At 45.2% G+C, this 13,097-nt stretch overlaps 1 protein-coding gene across 1 annotated transcript in view; it reads right to left on the bottom strand.

Annotated features, from left to right (window-relative positions):
- Window positions 1–13,097, bottom strand: part of LOC120030042 (brain-specific angiogenesis inhibitor 1-associated protein 2-like) — a 66,093-nt gene that overhangs the window by 51,715 nt on the left and 1,281 nt on the right. Inside the window, exons 2-3 of the mRNA XM_038975361.1 lie at window positions 11,881–11,952; window positions 9,748–9,885 (exon numbers count right to left, since the gene is read on the bottom strand). Of these exons, the coding sequence (XP_038831289.1) occupies window positions 9,748–9,885; window positions 11,881–11,952 (210 nt within the window). The remainder of the gene's footprint in view (window positions 1–9,747; window positions 9,886–11,880; window positions 11,953–13,097) is intronic.

Genomic DNA, 13,097 nt, shown 5'->3' on the forward strand with positions numbered 1-13,097 from the left:
GATTGCATGTCTGTGTGCTCGATTTTATACACCGGTCAGCAACGGGTGTGTCAAATAGTAGAATCTACTAATTTGATGGTTGTCCACATATGTATATATAGCATATGTACACTCTGTCTTCAATGACAAAACCATCTGGGAGACATCTGCCACACAGACGAGCTACTATGTCACTCCACAGAGATCACACCTATGAAAGAGAAAGACCACCTGTATCTGATACTCAGGCACGTTGTGAAAAAGAACAAAGTCCACAGAGAAAGGGAAGGATCAGGAAAGAAGCCCAGTGGAGGCTGCTGGATAATGCCGTAAGTACCCTGGTATTTTCCGAGGCCTACAAATATGGCTATCCTACTGTGACTAGCGACTTAAATATGGTTTAGCACAGGTATCCCAGGGACAAATTACATGGACACAAAAAGAGGCAGAACACTGAGATGAAAATCTGCAGGAGAAGAGAGACGGGGTGGAGAGAGAGAAAGAGATACTGAAGAAAGAGAAAGAGAGACTGAAGAAAGAGAAAGAAAGAGAAAGAAAGAGAGACTGAAGAAAGAGAAAGAGAGACTGAAGAAAGAGAGAGACTAGAGAAAGAGAGACTAGAGAGAGACTGAAGAGAAGAGAGAGAGACTGAAGAGGAGAGAGAGAGAGACTGAAGAGAAGAGAGAGAGAGACTGAAGAGAAGAGAGAGAGAGACTGAAGAGAAGAGAGACTGAAGAGAAGAGAGAGAGAGACTGAAGAGAGAGGGAGAGAGAGACTGAAGAGAGGGAGAGAGAGACTGAAGAGAGAGGGAGAGAGAGACTGAAGAGAGAGGGAGAGAGAGACTGAAGAGAGAGGGAGAGAGAGACTGAAGAGAGAGGGAGAGAGAGACTGAAGAGAGAGGGAGAGAGAGACTGAAGAGAGAGGGAGAGACTGGAGAGAGAGACAGACTGTGGAGAGAGAGCGAGTGACTGTAGAGAGAGAGCGAGTGACTGTAGAGAGTGACCACGCATTGTGTCATGCGTAAGAAATTCAAATCAAATTGTATTTGTCACATGTACTGCAAAATGCCTACTTATACAAGCCCTTAACCAACAAGGCAGTTCAAGAAATAAAATATTTACTACACAAACTAAAGTAAAAAAAGATTGAAGAAAAAGTAACAATAAGGAGGCTATATACAGTGGGTACCGGTACCGAGTCAATGTGCGCGGGTAGAGGTTAGTGGAGGTAATTTGTACATGTACGTAGGGGTAAAGTGACTACGCATAGATGATAAACAGCGAGTAGCAGTAGTGTAAAAACAGCAGCCCTTAGCCGTGGTATACCACAAACCCCTGAGGTGCCTTATTGCTAAGATAAACTGGTTACCCAAAGTAATTAGAACAGTCAAAATAAATGTTTTGTCATACCCGTGGTATACGGTCTGATACACCACAGCTTTCAGCCAATCAACAATTAAAAGATTTTACTGAGTTACAGTTCATATACGGAAATCAGACAATTGAAACAAGTTAATTAGGCCCTAATCTATGGATTTCACATGACTGGGAATACAGATATGCATCTGTAGGTCACAGATACCTTAAAAAAAATAAAGAATTAGGGGCGTGGTTGAGAAAACCAGTCAGTATCTGGTGTGACGACAATTTGCCTCATGCAGCACGACATCTCCTTCGCATAGAGTTGATCAGGCTCTTGTTTGTGGCTTGTGGAATGTTGTCCAACTCCTCTTCAATGACTGTGCGAAGTTGCTGGATATTGGCGGGAACTGAAACACGCTGTCATACAAGTCAATCCAGAGCATCCCAAGCATGCTCAATGGGTGACATGTCTGGTGAGTATGCAGGCCATGGAAGAACTGGGACATTTTCAGCTTCCAGAAATTGTATACAGTTCCTTGCGACATGGGGCTGTGTATTATCATGCTGAAACATGAGTTGATGGGGGAGGAGGAATGGCACGACAATGGACCTTAGGATCTCGTCATGGTATCTCTGTGCATTCAAATTGCCATCGATAAATTGCAATTGTGTTCATTGTCTGTATCTTATTCCAGCCCAACCCCACTGCCATCATGGGGCACTCTGTTCACAACACTGACATCAGCAAACCGCTCACCCACACGACGCCATACACGTGGTCTATGAAACATTCGTGGGATCTTTTATTTCAGCTCGTGAAACATGGGACCAACACTTTACATGTTGTGTTTATATTTTTGTTCAGTGTAGAAAGAAATATATAAAAAAATATATATATTCTGGAGTAGTGGGATTACTGTAGTAGGAGTAGTACTGTAGTAGTATTACTGTATTACTACTACTGTAGTAGTATAGGATAGCCATGTTTTGTTTACCTGTCATGTACTACAGTGTGTGTTTACGGGCGGGACCAAACAAGGGTCATTATTCCTGGTAATTCTAGATCTTCCCAGACACACCCTTACCTTGAAATTGACAACATGTAAACAAAAGGCCAGCCAGCCAGACAGTAGGTGAGTCAGTCAGTCAGTCAGTCAGTCAGCCAGCCAGCCATATACAGTATAACTAGAAAGCAGTAGTTGGGTATCAGCATAGAGCTGACAAACCAGTCTGCTTGCCTCTGAGTTCAACTCGGGATAACCAGTACCACGAAAGTGGCTCATCTTTTAGCCAGGTACGTTTCTATGGCAATGAATCCTTCAGAACTAACCTGCTCCAAAGCAGGCTAACTCAGGGCTAACTCCATTTATCCTGAATGAAGTGTCTGAGGCACAAGTTGAGGACCAATGAAATCAAATTCCCTCCCTCTCACAAAGATTGTGTCATCATCCCCTTCATTTGGGGAAGACTGATTAAAATATTTTATTAATCAAATGTTTTTTTTTTTTTTTTTTTCTCGGTGTAAAAAAACTGTAATGTCTATTACATTACACATTTAGTAATGACAGCACTTGCTTTCCAGACTAAGTTTTTCCACACAAATGCATTTAGAAATTTGCAAAAAGGCAAACAGTACAGGCCGTAGACCAGATGCCGAACAGTACAGGCCGTAGACCAGATGCCGAACAGTACAGGCCGTAGACCAGATGCCGAACAGTACAGGCCGTAGACCAGATGCCGAACAGTACAGGCCGTAGACCAGATGCCGAACAGTACAGGCCGTAGACCAGATGCCGAACAGTACAGGCCGTAGACCAGATGCCGAACAGTACAGGCCGTAGACCAGATGCCGAACAGTACAGGCCGTAGACCAGATGCCGAACAGTACAGGCCGTAGACCAGATGCCGAACAGTACAGGCCGTAGACCAGATGCCGAACAGTACAGGCCGTAGACCAGATGCCGAACAGTACAGGCCGTAGACCAGATGCCGAACAGTACAGGCCGTAGACCAGATGCCGAACAGTACAGGCCGTAGACCAGATGCCGAACAGTACAGGCCGTAGACCAGATGCCGAACAGTACAGGCCGTAGACCAGATGCCGAACAGTACAGGCCGTAGACCAGATGCCGAACAGTACAGGCCGTAGACCAGATGCCGAACAGTACAGGCCGTAGACCAGATGCCGAACAGTACAGGCCGTAGACCAGATGCCGAACAGTACAGGCCGTAGACCAGATGCCGAACAGTACAGGCCGTAGACCAGATGCCGAACAGTACAGGCCGTAGACCAGATGCCGAACAGTACAGGCCGTAGACCAGATGCCGAACAGTACAGGCCGTAGACCAGATGCCGAACAGTACAGGCCGTAGACCAGATGCCGAACAGTACAGGCCGTAGACCAGATGCCGAACAGTACAGGCCGTAGACCAGATGCCGAACAGTACAGGCCGTAGACCAGATGCCGAACAGTACAGGCCGTAGACCAGATGCCGAACAGTACAGGCCGTAGACCAGATGCCGAACAGTACAGGCCGTAGACCAGATGCCGAACAGTACAGGCCGTAGACCAGATGCCGAACAGTACAGGCCGTAGACCAGATGCCGAACAGTACAGGCCGTAGACCAGATGCCGAACAGTACAGGCCGTAGACCAGATCCTGAACAGTACAGGCCGTAGACTAGATCCTGAACAGTACAGGCCGTAGACTAGATCCTGAACAGTACAGGCCGTAGACTAGATCCTGAACAGTACAGGCCGTAGACTAGATCCTGAACAGTACAGGCCGTAGACTAGATCCTGAACAGTACAGGCCGTAGACTAGATCCTGAACAGTACAGGCCGTAGACTAGATCCTGAACAGTACAGGCCGTAGACTAGATCCTGAACAGTACAGGCCGTAGACTAGATCCCGAACAGTACAGGCCGTAGACTAGATCCCGAACAGTACAGGCCGTAGACTAGATCCCGAACAGTACAGGCCGTAGACTAGATCCCGAACAGTACAGGCCGTAGACTAGATCCCGAACAGTACAGGCCGTAGACTAGATCCCGAACAGTACAGGCCGTAGACTAGATCCCGAACAGTACAGGCCGTAGACTAGATGCTTGATAGACTTACAGTACATTAAAGTGAATTCATTTACATGTTATCTCCTCGCTATACAGTTTGTGATAACTGCATTTCAGCATTTAGCCCCCAAATATGGACTAAATGTTATGTAACGTCATCTGAATAATTACTGTATAATGGTCCTCTCATGCTCTTTCTCAGCTGTCAATCAAACTGGGTCCCGCTTACTGGGGGTGACTCATTTGTATTTCCTTAATTCCTGCGTTCAGCCTCACCTCCTAGAGGTTTGCATTGCTCTGACCTCGTAGACCACTGGTTCTCAATCCTGGTCCTGGGGACCCAAAGGGGTGCACATTTTAGTTTTTGCCCTAACCATAATCATCACAGCCTTTTGATGAGTTGATTTATTTAACCTTTAATTAACCTTTAATTAACCTTTAATTAACTAGGCAAGTCAGTTAAGAACAAATTCTTATTTTCAATGATGGCCTAGGAACAGTGTTCAGGGGCAGAACGACAGATTTGTACCTTGTCAGCTTGGGGATTTGATCTTGCAACCTTTCGGTTACTAGTCCAACGCTCTAACCACTAGGCTACGCTGCCGCCCCAGCGGATTGAGAACCAGTAGCCAGAAGTCTTAGAGGTCGGGGGAGCAGGGGACCCCTGGTGGTGACAGGAAGCAGATTCAGCAGTAAGAAAGAAAGGGTTGAACAGGTGGGACTCGGGGGGGGGGGGGGGGGGGGGGACGAGCGACAAAGAACTAAGGAACATATGGAGTGATCCGACATAACCCCTTTCCCACTCTTACAGGCTCACTAGATATTGTTACATTATACCCAATGATAGAGGCTTTGGTATACCAAATGGTGGCGAGACAGAAGATGCATAAAAGGAAATTTCAAACCTCCACTAAATGGAATACGAGATACGTAAGTACGTCAACGCAAATGTCAGATTCCATGAACCTAATCTTTGATGGAACTTCATTCCTAGAATCATCATTTATTGATGTCAAGCCGAGGTCTAAGCCTGATCTTTTGTCACCACTGTCAGTGCACAGCTTCCGCCGATGTCGTGGAGCCCCTTCCTCCTGAACAACTACATCAAAGCGACTTATTAAAGCATTATCAATAGCAGGAGGACAAGACATGGGTCATTCAGAAAAGAGATAGCGTGGAAAAGGAAGGGATAGTGAAAGGTGGAATGAGAGAGACAGAGAGACAGAGAATAACTGGGTTGAATAATTGGAGGAAGGAACAGAACTGCAGCAGAACAGAAGAAACAAAAGACCCTCCCCCCTCTCTCTCGCTCGGCCTCTTTTACTCTCCACATCCCGTCTGCTCTGACGCCATCCAGCTAACGCAGAGGGAACTGAACTGTGGTGTTGAAGTAGCCTCAAGATGTGTCTGTGAGCATTTGCGTTTATGTGACATGCTAACATGTTGCGTGTCACTCGAAACTCCCGTTTTCACACGGCAGTAGCATGTAGCATGTCACCCTCACAGAGTTGTCATTATAACGTGATAATTAGTTGTTGAGCTGTTGTTACTAGTTACCATAAATGCCCCAAAGCCAGTAGCAGTGAAACATGACTATCAGTTGGGGTAATGTGGTATGTTCGACTGTTCAGAAAACACACCTTCTTTGACCATTTCTCCTCATAGTAACCAGAGCCTGAGAGAGACAGAGAGGAGAGAGAGAGACAAAGACAGACAGAGAGAGAAACAGACAGACAGAGACACAGACAGAGAGAGAGAGAAACAGACAGACAGGAGACACACAGACAGACAGAGAGACAGAGAGCAGCAGAGAGAGATCACCAGGGTCTGTCTCAACAAAGGGAAACCTTACTGCCCTTAGCTACAGAATAAATTGACAATACATTTACCTCCCACTCAACTGCTAAATGCTTTTTAACTGACAACCGAATAAATTGGAAATCAGAGAAGACTAGCATTGTATTTACATTGCACAATCTACCTCAAATCATGCAAGCACACTGAATGCAATATGATAATAAAAATATAAAATCGTAAATAAATGGGAATACGAAAAGACGGTGGTGTTCAACCGCCTATGTGCCACTGCTAATACTCATCTAACACCCAATTGAGATATTATGTAACAGAAGCTATTAGCGATTTCCTATTTTTCTGGGTCGACAGCAGAACAGTGACATTGCCATTATATTCAAATCAGTCTGCCTCTCCCCCTGAAACCCTCCCTCTTAAGTGTTTAATAATGAACGGGAGAGAGATTTACCATGTCATTTTCAGGCACTGCGTCCGTGCTTTGTGTTCCCCTAGGGACACCGTAGTAAACGAGTGAATTTTCAACATCGGCTAGAGTAAGGGTTTAATATTACCATCCATCTGGAGCAGAGCGGGGAAAGGGGAGATTACTTTTTGTTTCTTTCCTTTCCGAGGAAATCAGTGAGCCGTTACCCGACTTAATGAAACGATGATAGGTGTTAGGAACAAGACGGCGGCTGAGATGGACTAGCTTTTTCAGAGTGAGCCTACCGAGGCTGGGTTTAAACACACAGACACACAAAACATTTCTTCAGGTGGGATAATTAAGTCGATCTAATCAACACTCTTTTAGAGAATCATTATAACGAGCTTCACTAGCTGGTAATCAGCTAAACTCCTCCCTGGCAGAGAGAAGAGGCCCCAGTCTCAAGTGTCCCCGCCAACCGCTTGTTCCCAGAAGTGCACATGTGAGGCACAGCAGGGACCGAGATAGGCTACGCAGCTACCCAGCCACGCAACACTCACTCTCTGTAATCACACTCAAGAACCGTTAAGCGACTGGGAGCACACACACAGACAGAGAGAGAAGGTTCCGTTAATCAGTAAGTGCTGAAGAGAGCAGGCTCAAAGGAGTGTGACTATGGCCCGGACATTACTTTTTGTGCGCGCGTGCCTGTGTGTGTTTGTGTCTCTGCTGGGAGTGAACCATCAGATCTCCCGTCTGTAACTCGCTGTTGGCAGGGCTTCCTGCTTGTGCCATCAAACCCCTGCAACTTATCCAGACCAGCCACCCTTCCCAAGTTGTCCCAGGTCACCCTGCTCCTCTGCACACTCCATTGGCTTCCAGTCGAAGCTCGCATCCACTACAAGACCATGGTGCTTTGCTATGGAGTACTAAGAGGAACTGCCCCTCCCTACCTTCAGGCTATGCTCAAACCATACACCCCAACCCAGGCACTCCATCTGCCACCTCTGGTCTCTTGGCCCTCCCACCCCTACGGGAGGGATGCTCCCGCTAAGCCCAGTCCAAGCTCTTTGCTTTCCTGTCCCACCTAGCTTTAAGACGAATGTACTCACTGTAAGTGGCTCTAGATAAGAGAGTGTCTTGCTAAATGACTCACATGTAAAATGTAATGTAAAAAAGGACAGACCACCGAACCATAGCGGCCCATGGGAGTCCAATGGTTTTTAGGGTGAGTGTCGTCTTGCAGAGACGCTGTGGCTTAAAGCACCACGTATCCATTTCCAAAATGACTCCTCTTCTAGGTCTGGTACTCAGCGCAGCAACAACAACAATTAAACAGTAATTACCTACCTTCCCTCCTGCTGCTTTATGAATAGCCTGGAGGCCCATCATTGAGCATCTCAATGCCAATAGCACCAGTTCCAAAATGTCTCAATGCCTGAGTGTTTCCCCTGTAGACTGGCCTACTCTGGTGCTGAAATTGTTTATTTTCTATTGGTTTAAATAGAAACCTTTGGGCAACAGAGGACCTGTAGGTTGCTCTGATGACTTTTGCATTCCGCCAGGAAATTGCAGTCCACACACACACACACACTATTTAACTAAGAGGACTGAGCAGTGGCAGGCAGTGCTCCCGTCTCATATTGCAGCTTCAGAATCATAATACAGCTTCACAACGTCACAACACATCAGCCTCCACACACCTGCGTTGTATAACCATCAACTCAATACACCCACCACGTGTCATGGTGCTACCCACTAAGAGGCAGAGGGGCACAGGCAACCTGTAAGGGCTCATACACACCTTCTCTGTAACAGCTACCATGGGGGAGGTATGTATGCCTCTGCAGGACACAATTAGCTGGCCTACATAACACTTCACATCAAATAAACAAACGTTATGCAATGTAGTTGAGGAAGTGGTCAAAGATCAGAATAAAAGAGAGTAACCATGGTGATTCAAAGCATTTTGACAAGCTTGAAAAATGCAGAGGAGAAAAATCAGCAAGATGAATGACTCCCTTATTTCAGTGGACCTGACTTTTATAGGATCTACCCATGCCTGTCCCAACTATCTTAGCATATCTCCTTGAGTGAGAGGCTTGAATCTCTGAAGCAGTAATTCAAGGTGACATTCAGTTTATTTCTCCCCATCGCTGTATGTCTCCCTCCCTCCGAGCTTGGCTCTTGGTTGTCCGAGGCAAGGCCCACCCCTCCATCCAGCATCCCGGGCCCACCCCTCCATCCAGCAGCAACACATCACCACCAGTACCAGAGCAACGAATGACCCATCTCTCAGAACCTCGTATCTGGAAGCTAGTGAGAGATGGGATGGGTCCCTATTCCCTTGATGATGTTACAGTACCAGTCAAATGTTTGGACACACCTACTCATTCTAGGGTTTTCCGCATTGACAGACCTTCATGTCTTAAAGTAATGATGGACAGGCACACCTGTTAATTGAAATGCATTCCAGGTGACTACCTCATGAAGCTGGTTGAGAGAATGCCAAGAGTGTACAAAGCTGTCATCAAGGCAAAGGGTGACTACTTTGAAGAATCTCAAATATATTTTGATTTGTTTAACACTTTTTTGGTTACTACATGATTCCATGTGTTATTTCATAGTTTTGATTTCTTCACTATTATTCTACACTAGAAAATAGTAAAAATAAAGCAAAACCCTTGAATGAGTAGGCGTGTCCAAAGTCTTGACTGGTACTGTACATATAGATGACTTGGCTAACGTCTGCAAGGTTAAAGGTTGAAGGTTACGGAGTTCTTGTAGTTATTTTTAGTCAACTTCTTCTGCTTCAGTAAAAGGGTCATAAGAGAATTGCTCAGCCTAAATCTCCTCTTGGATTTGATTGGCTATCCATCTCCGACACCTGCTGGGCTTGTGGCCAATGGGATGATACAGTATTTATCTGGCTCTGTAGTCAAACGTTTCACCAGCCACCTTCCCCTACGGTGAACTTTTGACCCACCAGCTGGCATCGTCCATAGGCTGACAAGGGACTCTGTCTGTTTCGTTCACAGTGGCAAGCTAACCGACACCTGAGGCTCTTTGGAAGCACACACACCCCTTCCCCCCCCTCCTCTCTCCGACCTCTCACCTGCATCTCCTTGTCGCCGTACTTGGAGGGGTTCTTGCTGCCTTGGCTCTTCCTGCGGAGCTTCTTCAGTTCTGCCTGACACTTCTCCAGACTCTCTCCTTTACTCTTGTGCTCCATCTGGTACTTCCTCAGAGCCGCCTGTAGGTGGGAGTATAGAGTCAGTTTTAAGATAGCTATACAGTCATTGGCTTCCCTAGACTAGTGTTCTACCACTATGGTTAGGTGTCGAGTCCCATTTCAAACCACCTGACCACCTTCGATTCGCTGATTGATGCAATGTGGCATAATGCAGGGGAATGAGTTAGTCTGGCATCATAGGGACTTGGCTGATCTCTCTCCCCCCCCCCCCCCCCCACACAGTCTGTCCCCAGTGGCTATAGGACTCATTGTGTTCCAAACCACTGCCTTTGTGTTTCACTCATTCACCTCTGCCAAGAGTTTAACGCAATCCTGTGGCCTGGCCTGTCTGCCGGTCTGCCTGCCCTCAACAAAACAATGTTTCCAATATTTTACTTCTGTCTGATGGAAAAACCTAGCTGAGCATGGCTAATTACTTTTGTCAACGCTGAAATAACAGAGCCATGCAGAGAGAGAATGAGCGAGCGAGCGAGAGAGAGAGAAAGGGACAAAAGGGGGAGAGAGAACAGGGGAACATATGCTTTTCTGATCCGCTGCCAGCCTGCCAAAGTATGGCCTCAAATGAACTGACGAGGTCAATATGAATTTCAAACAGAGGACAATATTATTTTATTACTGACTTTTTGTTTATGAATATCCAACAGTATACTGAGCCTTTATTTAAGCTTCCCAATTCCACTACAAAATTATCTTCAATAATCTCTAGAAATGGGTTTATCCCTTAAATAAAACTACTTCTTATTTTCTTAAAATGTGTCATAATTCATGATTCGGAAAGTAAGAGAAGAAAGTAATTTGTAACTTTATTGCTGAGTGGTTATGATGAAAACCAGTGGGAAATGAAAAGAAGTGCTCAGAAAGCCGTGGAGTCGGTCTCTAGCTGATGATTTGATGTTAATGTGGATCCGTAGGGAGGCCTAGCTAGCCACCGTGGAATACAATTAAAGCACCAGTCTGTATCAACGCTTACTAAATGCGGCCTTCCCTTCAGAATACACAACCACTGACACAGAATTATATAAAGGCATTATATAAAACTGAACTAAAATTTAATTAACTCTGCGGTAACGTCATAAGAAAACAGCTAATATAAAGATAATTATAGGTAATAAAAGCATACGTATTTGTAAAGGGATGTCAACCAACAGTTAGATGCTCACTAAACACCTCTGTGTTCTAGTTCAAAGTGAAGGTGAGAAGATATCTGAAAGGTGTATTTAGAAGGTGTTAAACAGGTACCAAACAGGTACCAAACAGGTGTCAAACAGGTGTCAAACAGGTGTCAAACAGGTGTCAAACAGGTGTCAAACAGGTGTCAAACAGGTGTCAAACAGGTGTCAAACAGGTGTCAAACAGGTGTTAAACATGTACCAAACAGGTACTAAACAGGTACTAAACAGGTACTAAACAGGTGTTAAACTGGGAGAGTGACTGATGTGAATGAAATTGAGACAACAATGAATGATGGTTCTCTAGGACATTATTTCCAACTCCAGTAAATCCAACTGTACACATTTCCTGGTTGCTAAAATTCTAATAGTTTGCCTAATTTCAGTTTGTGACAAAACAAGTGCAGAGAATCATTGTACCATCTAAACCACTGCGAAATATCTTTTAATTAACCAAAAAGTTAGGTTTTTTCAGCTGTTTGAAGTTGGTTTACAAAACCGACAGCAAAAGTCGCAAAAATGAAACTTAAGTGCGGGAAGCATAGAAATCGCATAGATAGAACAAATCTACTGCTTCTTAGACTTGCTTTCAATTAGAATGACAAATCTATAACTCACATTTCTATGCGAATTTGATCGGGTCACCCCCCCCCCAAAAAAGTTACATATTGCAGCTTTTAAATACCTGATTCAACTTCAACTATTCATCAAGCCCTAAATGAGGTATCTATGTTTGTCTCGGACAACAACAAAACGGTGTGTTATGGGGGGGGGGGGTGTACAGTAGAGGACTGGAGTTGGGAACCACTGGTCTAAGGATACTAACATTCAGGTAGCGTGCATCCAGCTCCACCTTCTTCTCCAGCTCGGTTAGAAGCTCATTGTGGAACGACTTCAGCTAGAAGGACAGAGAGGACCACAAAGAGTTAATGATCACATCAGATATACCCACGCGTCATAACAACAGGCAGGAATATAACCTGCCTCAGGTTGTACTTTCTCAAACTGCCAAAACAGACTTGTTCGCTTAAACAAAAACACCCTACTATTTTGGATGCTGTCAGTGTTGTGGTGTCAACATGACTTGAGGAGCCAAGATTGTCTTGATATCGGACATGACCCAAAGGACTGGGGAAAGTTGTATAGTACCAGTATGTGAATTATGTCTAACTTCATGTGTTGAGATTGTGTGTGTGTGTGTGTGTGTGTGTGTAAGGAAGTGCATGTTCACAAATGACTTTAGCATGTATGGAGACAAAGGGCAGTCCCACACCAGGCAGTACTGAAATGTCGCAAAACAAACAACTAAATCAATGGTAAAACATCCCAAATGAACACACGCTAAGACGGTAGCTTCAGATCACCGAGGGAGTCCTCACACACTGGCTCTGATGAATAATAAAAAACAAGGCAGGCCCCTACAGTCTGCCTTGGAGTACACTACTTTTGACCAGATCATATGGGCTCTGGTAGTAGTGCACTTCATAGGGAATATGGTGCCATCTGGGACTAAAGCAGTATCAAAGTCTCTAGGTGTGTTTTCTTCCCTTATCGTCCTAGTTAGTAGCGCCACGTCTCAAGCAGTAATATTTTCTTAACTTCTATCAGTTGGCTGTGTGCTGAAAGAGCAGGAACAGGCGAGATGTGAGAGTATATACAAACAATAGTTAAAAGGCCAGTAGTTGATTGTGTGTGTGTGTGTGTGTGTGTGTGTGTGTGTGTGTGTGTGTGTGTGTGTGTGTGTGTGTGTGTGTGTACAGTAGCGCTCTGTTCCATGTTGGTCTGACATAAGCTCTGGATGTCATTTCCTGTTCCTCTGAACTAAACAATGAATAATGAAGTGAGCTTTATGCGACATCTTTTTTTGAGTGCGGAGCCGTCACACCTTTTGTTCCTCTGGACCGAACGCTCAGAGGCGGTAATGTGTGAGACAGGTGCTTCGGAGGTGGTTGTGGGTAGTCAGTGACAGTAGATCTAATGACACTGAATTACAAGCCTTTCACAGTCTCTACATTCTTCAGGCATCGATTGGGTGAGACGTAA

The sequence above is a fragment of the Salvelinus namaycush genome, chromosome 35 (assembly GCF_016432855.1).
Source record: "Salvelinus namaycush isolate Seneca chromosome 35, SaNama_1.0, whole genome shotgun sequence".
Classification (NCBI taxonomy): domain Eukaryota; kingdom Metazoa; phylum Chordata; class Actinopteri; order Salmoniformes; family Salmonidae; genus Salvelinus; species Salvelinus namaycush.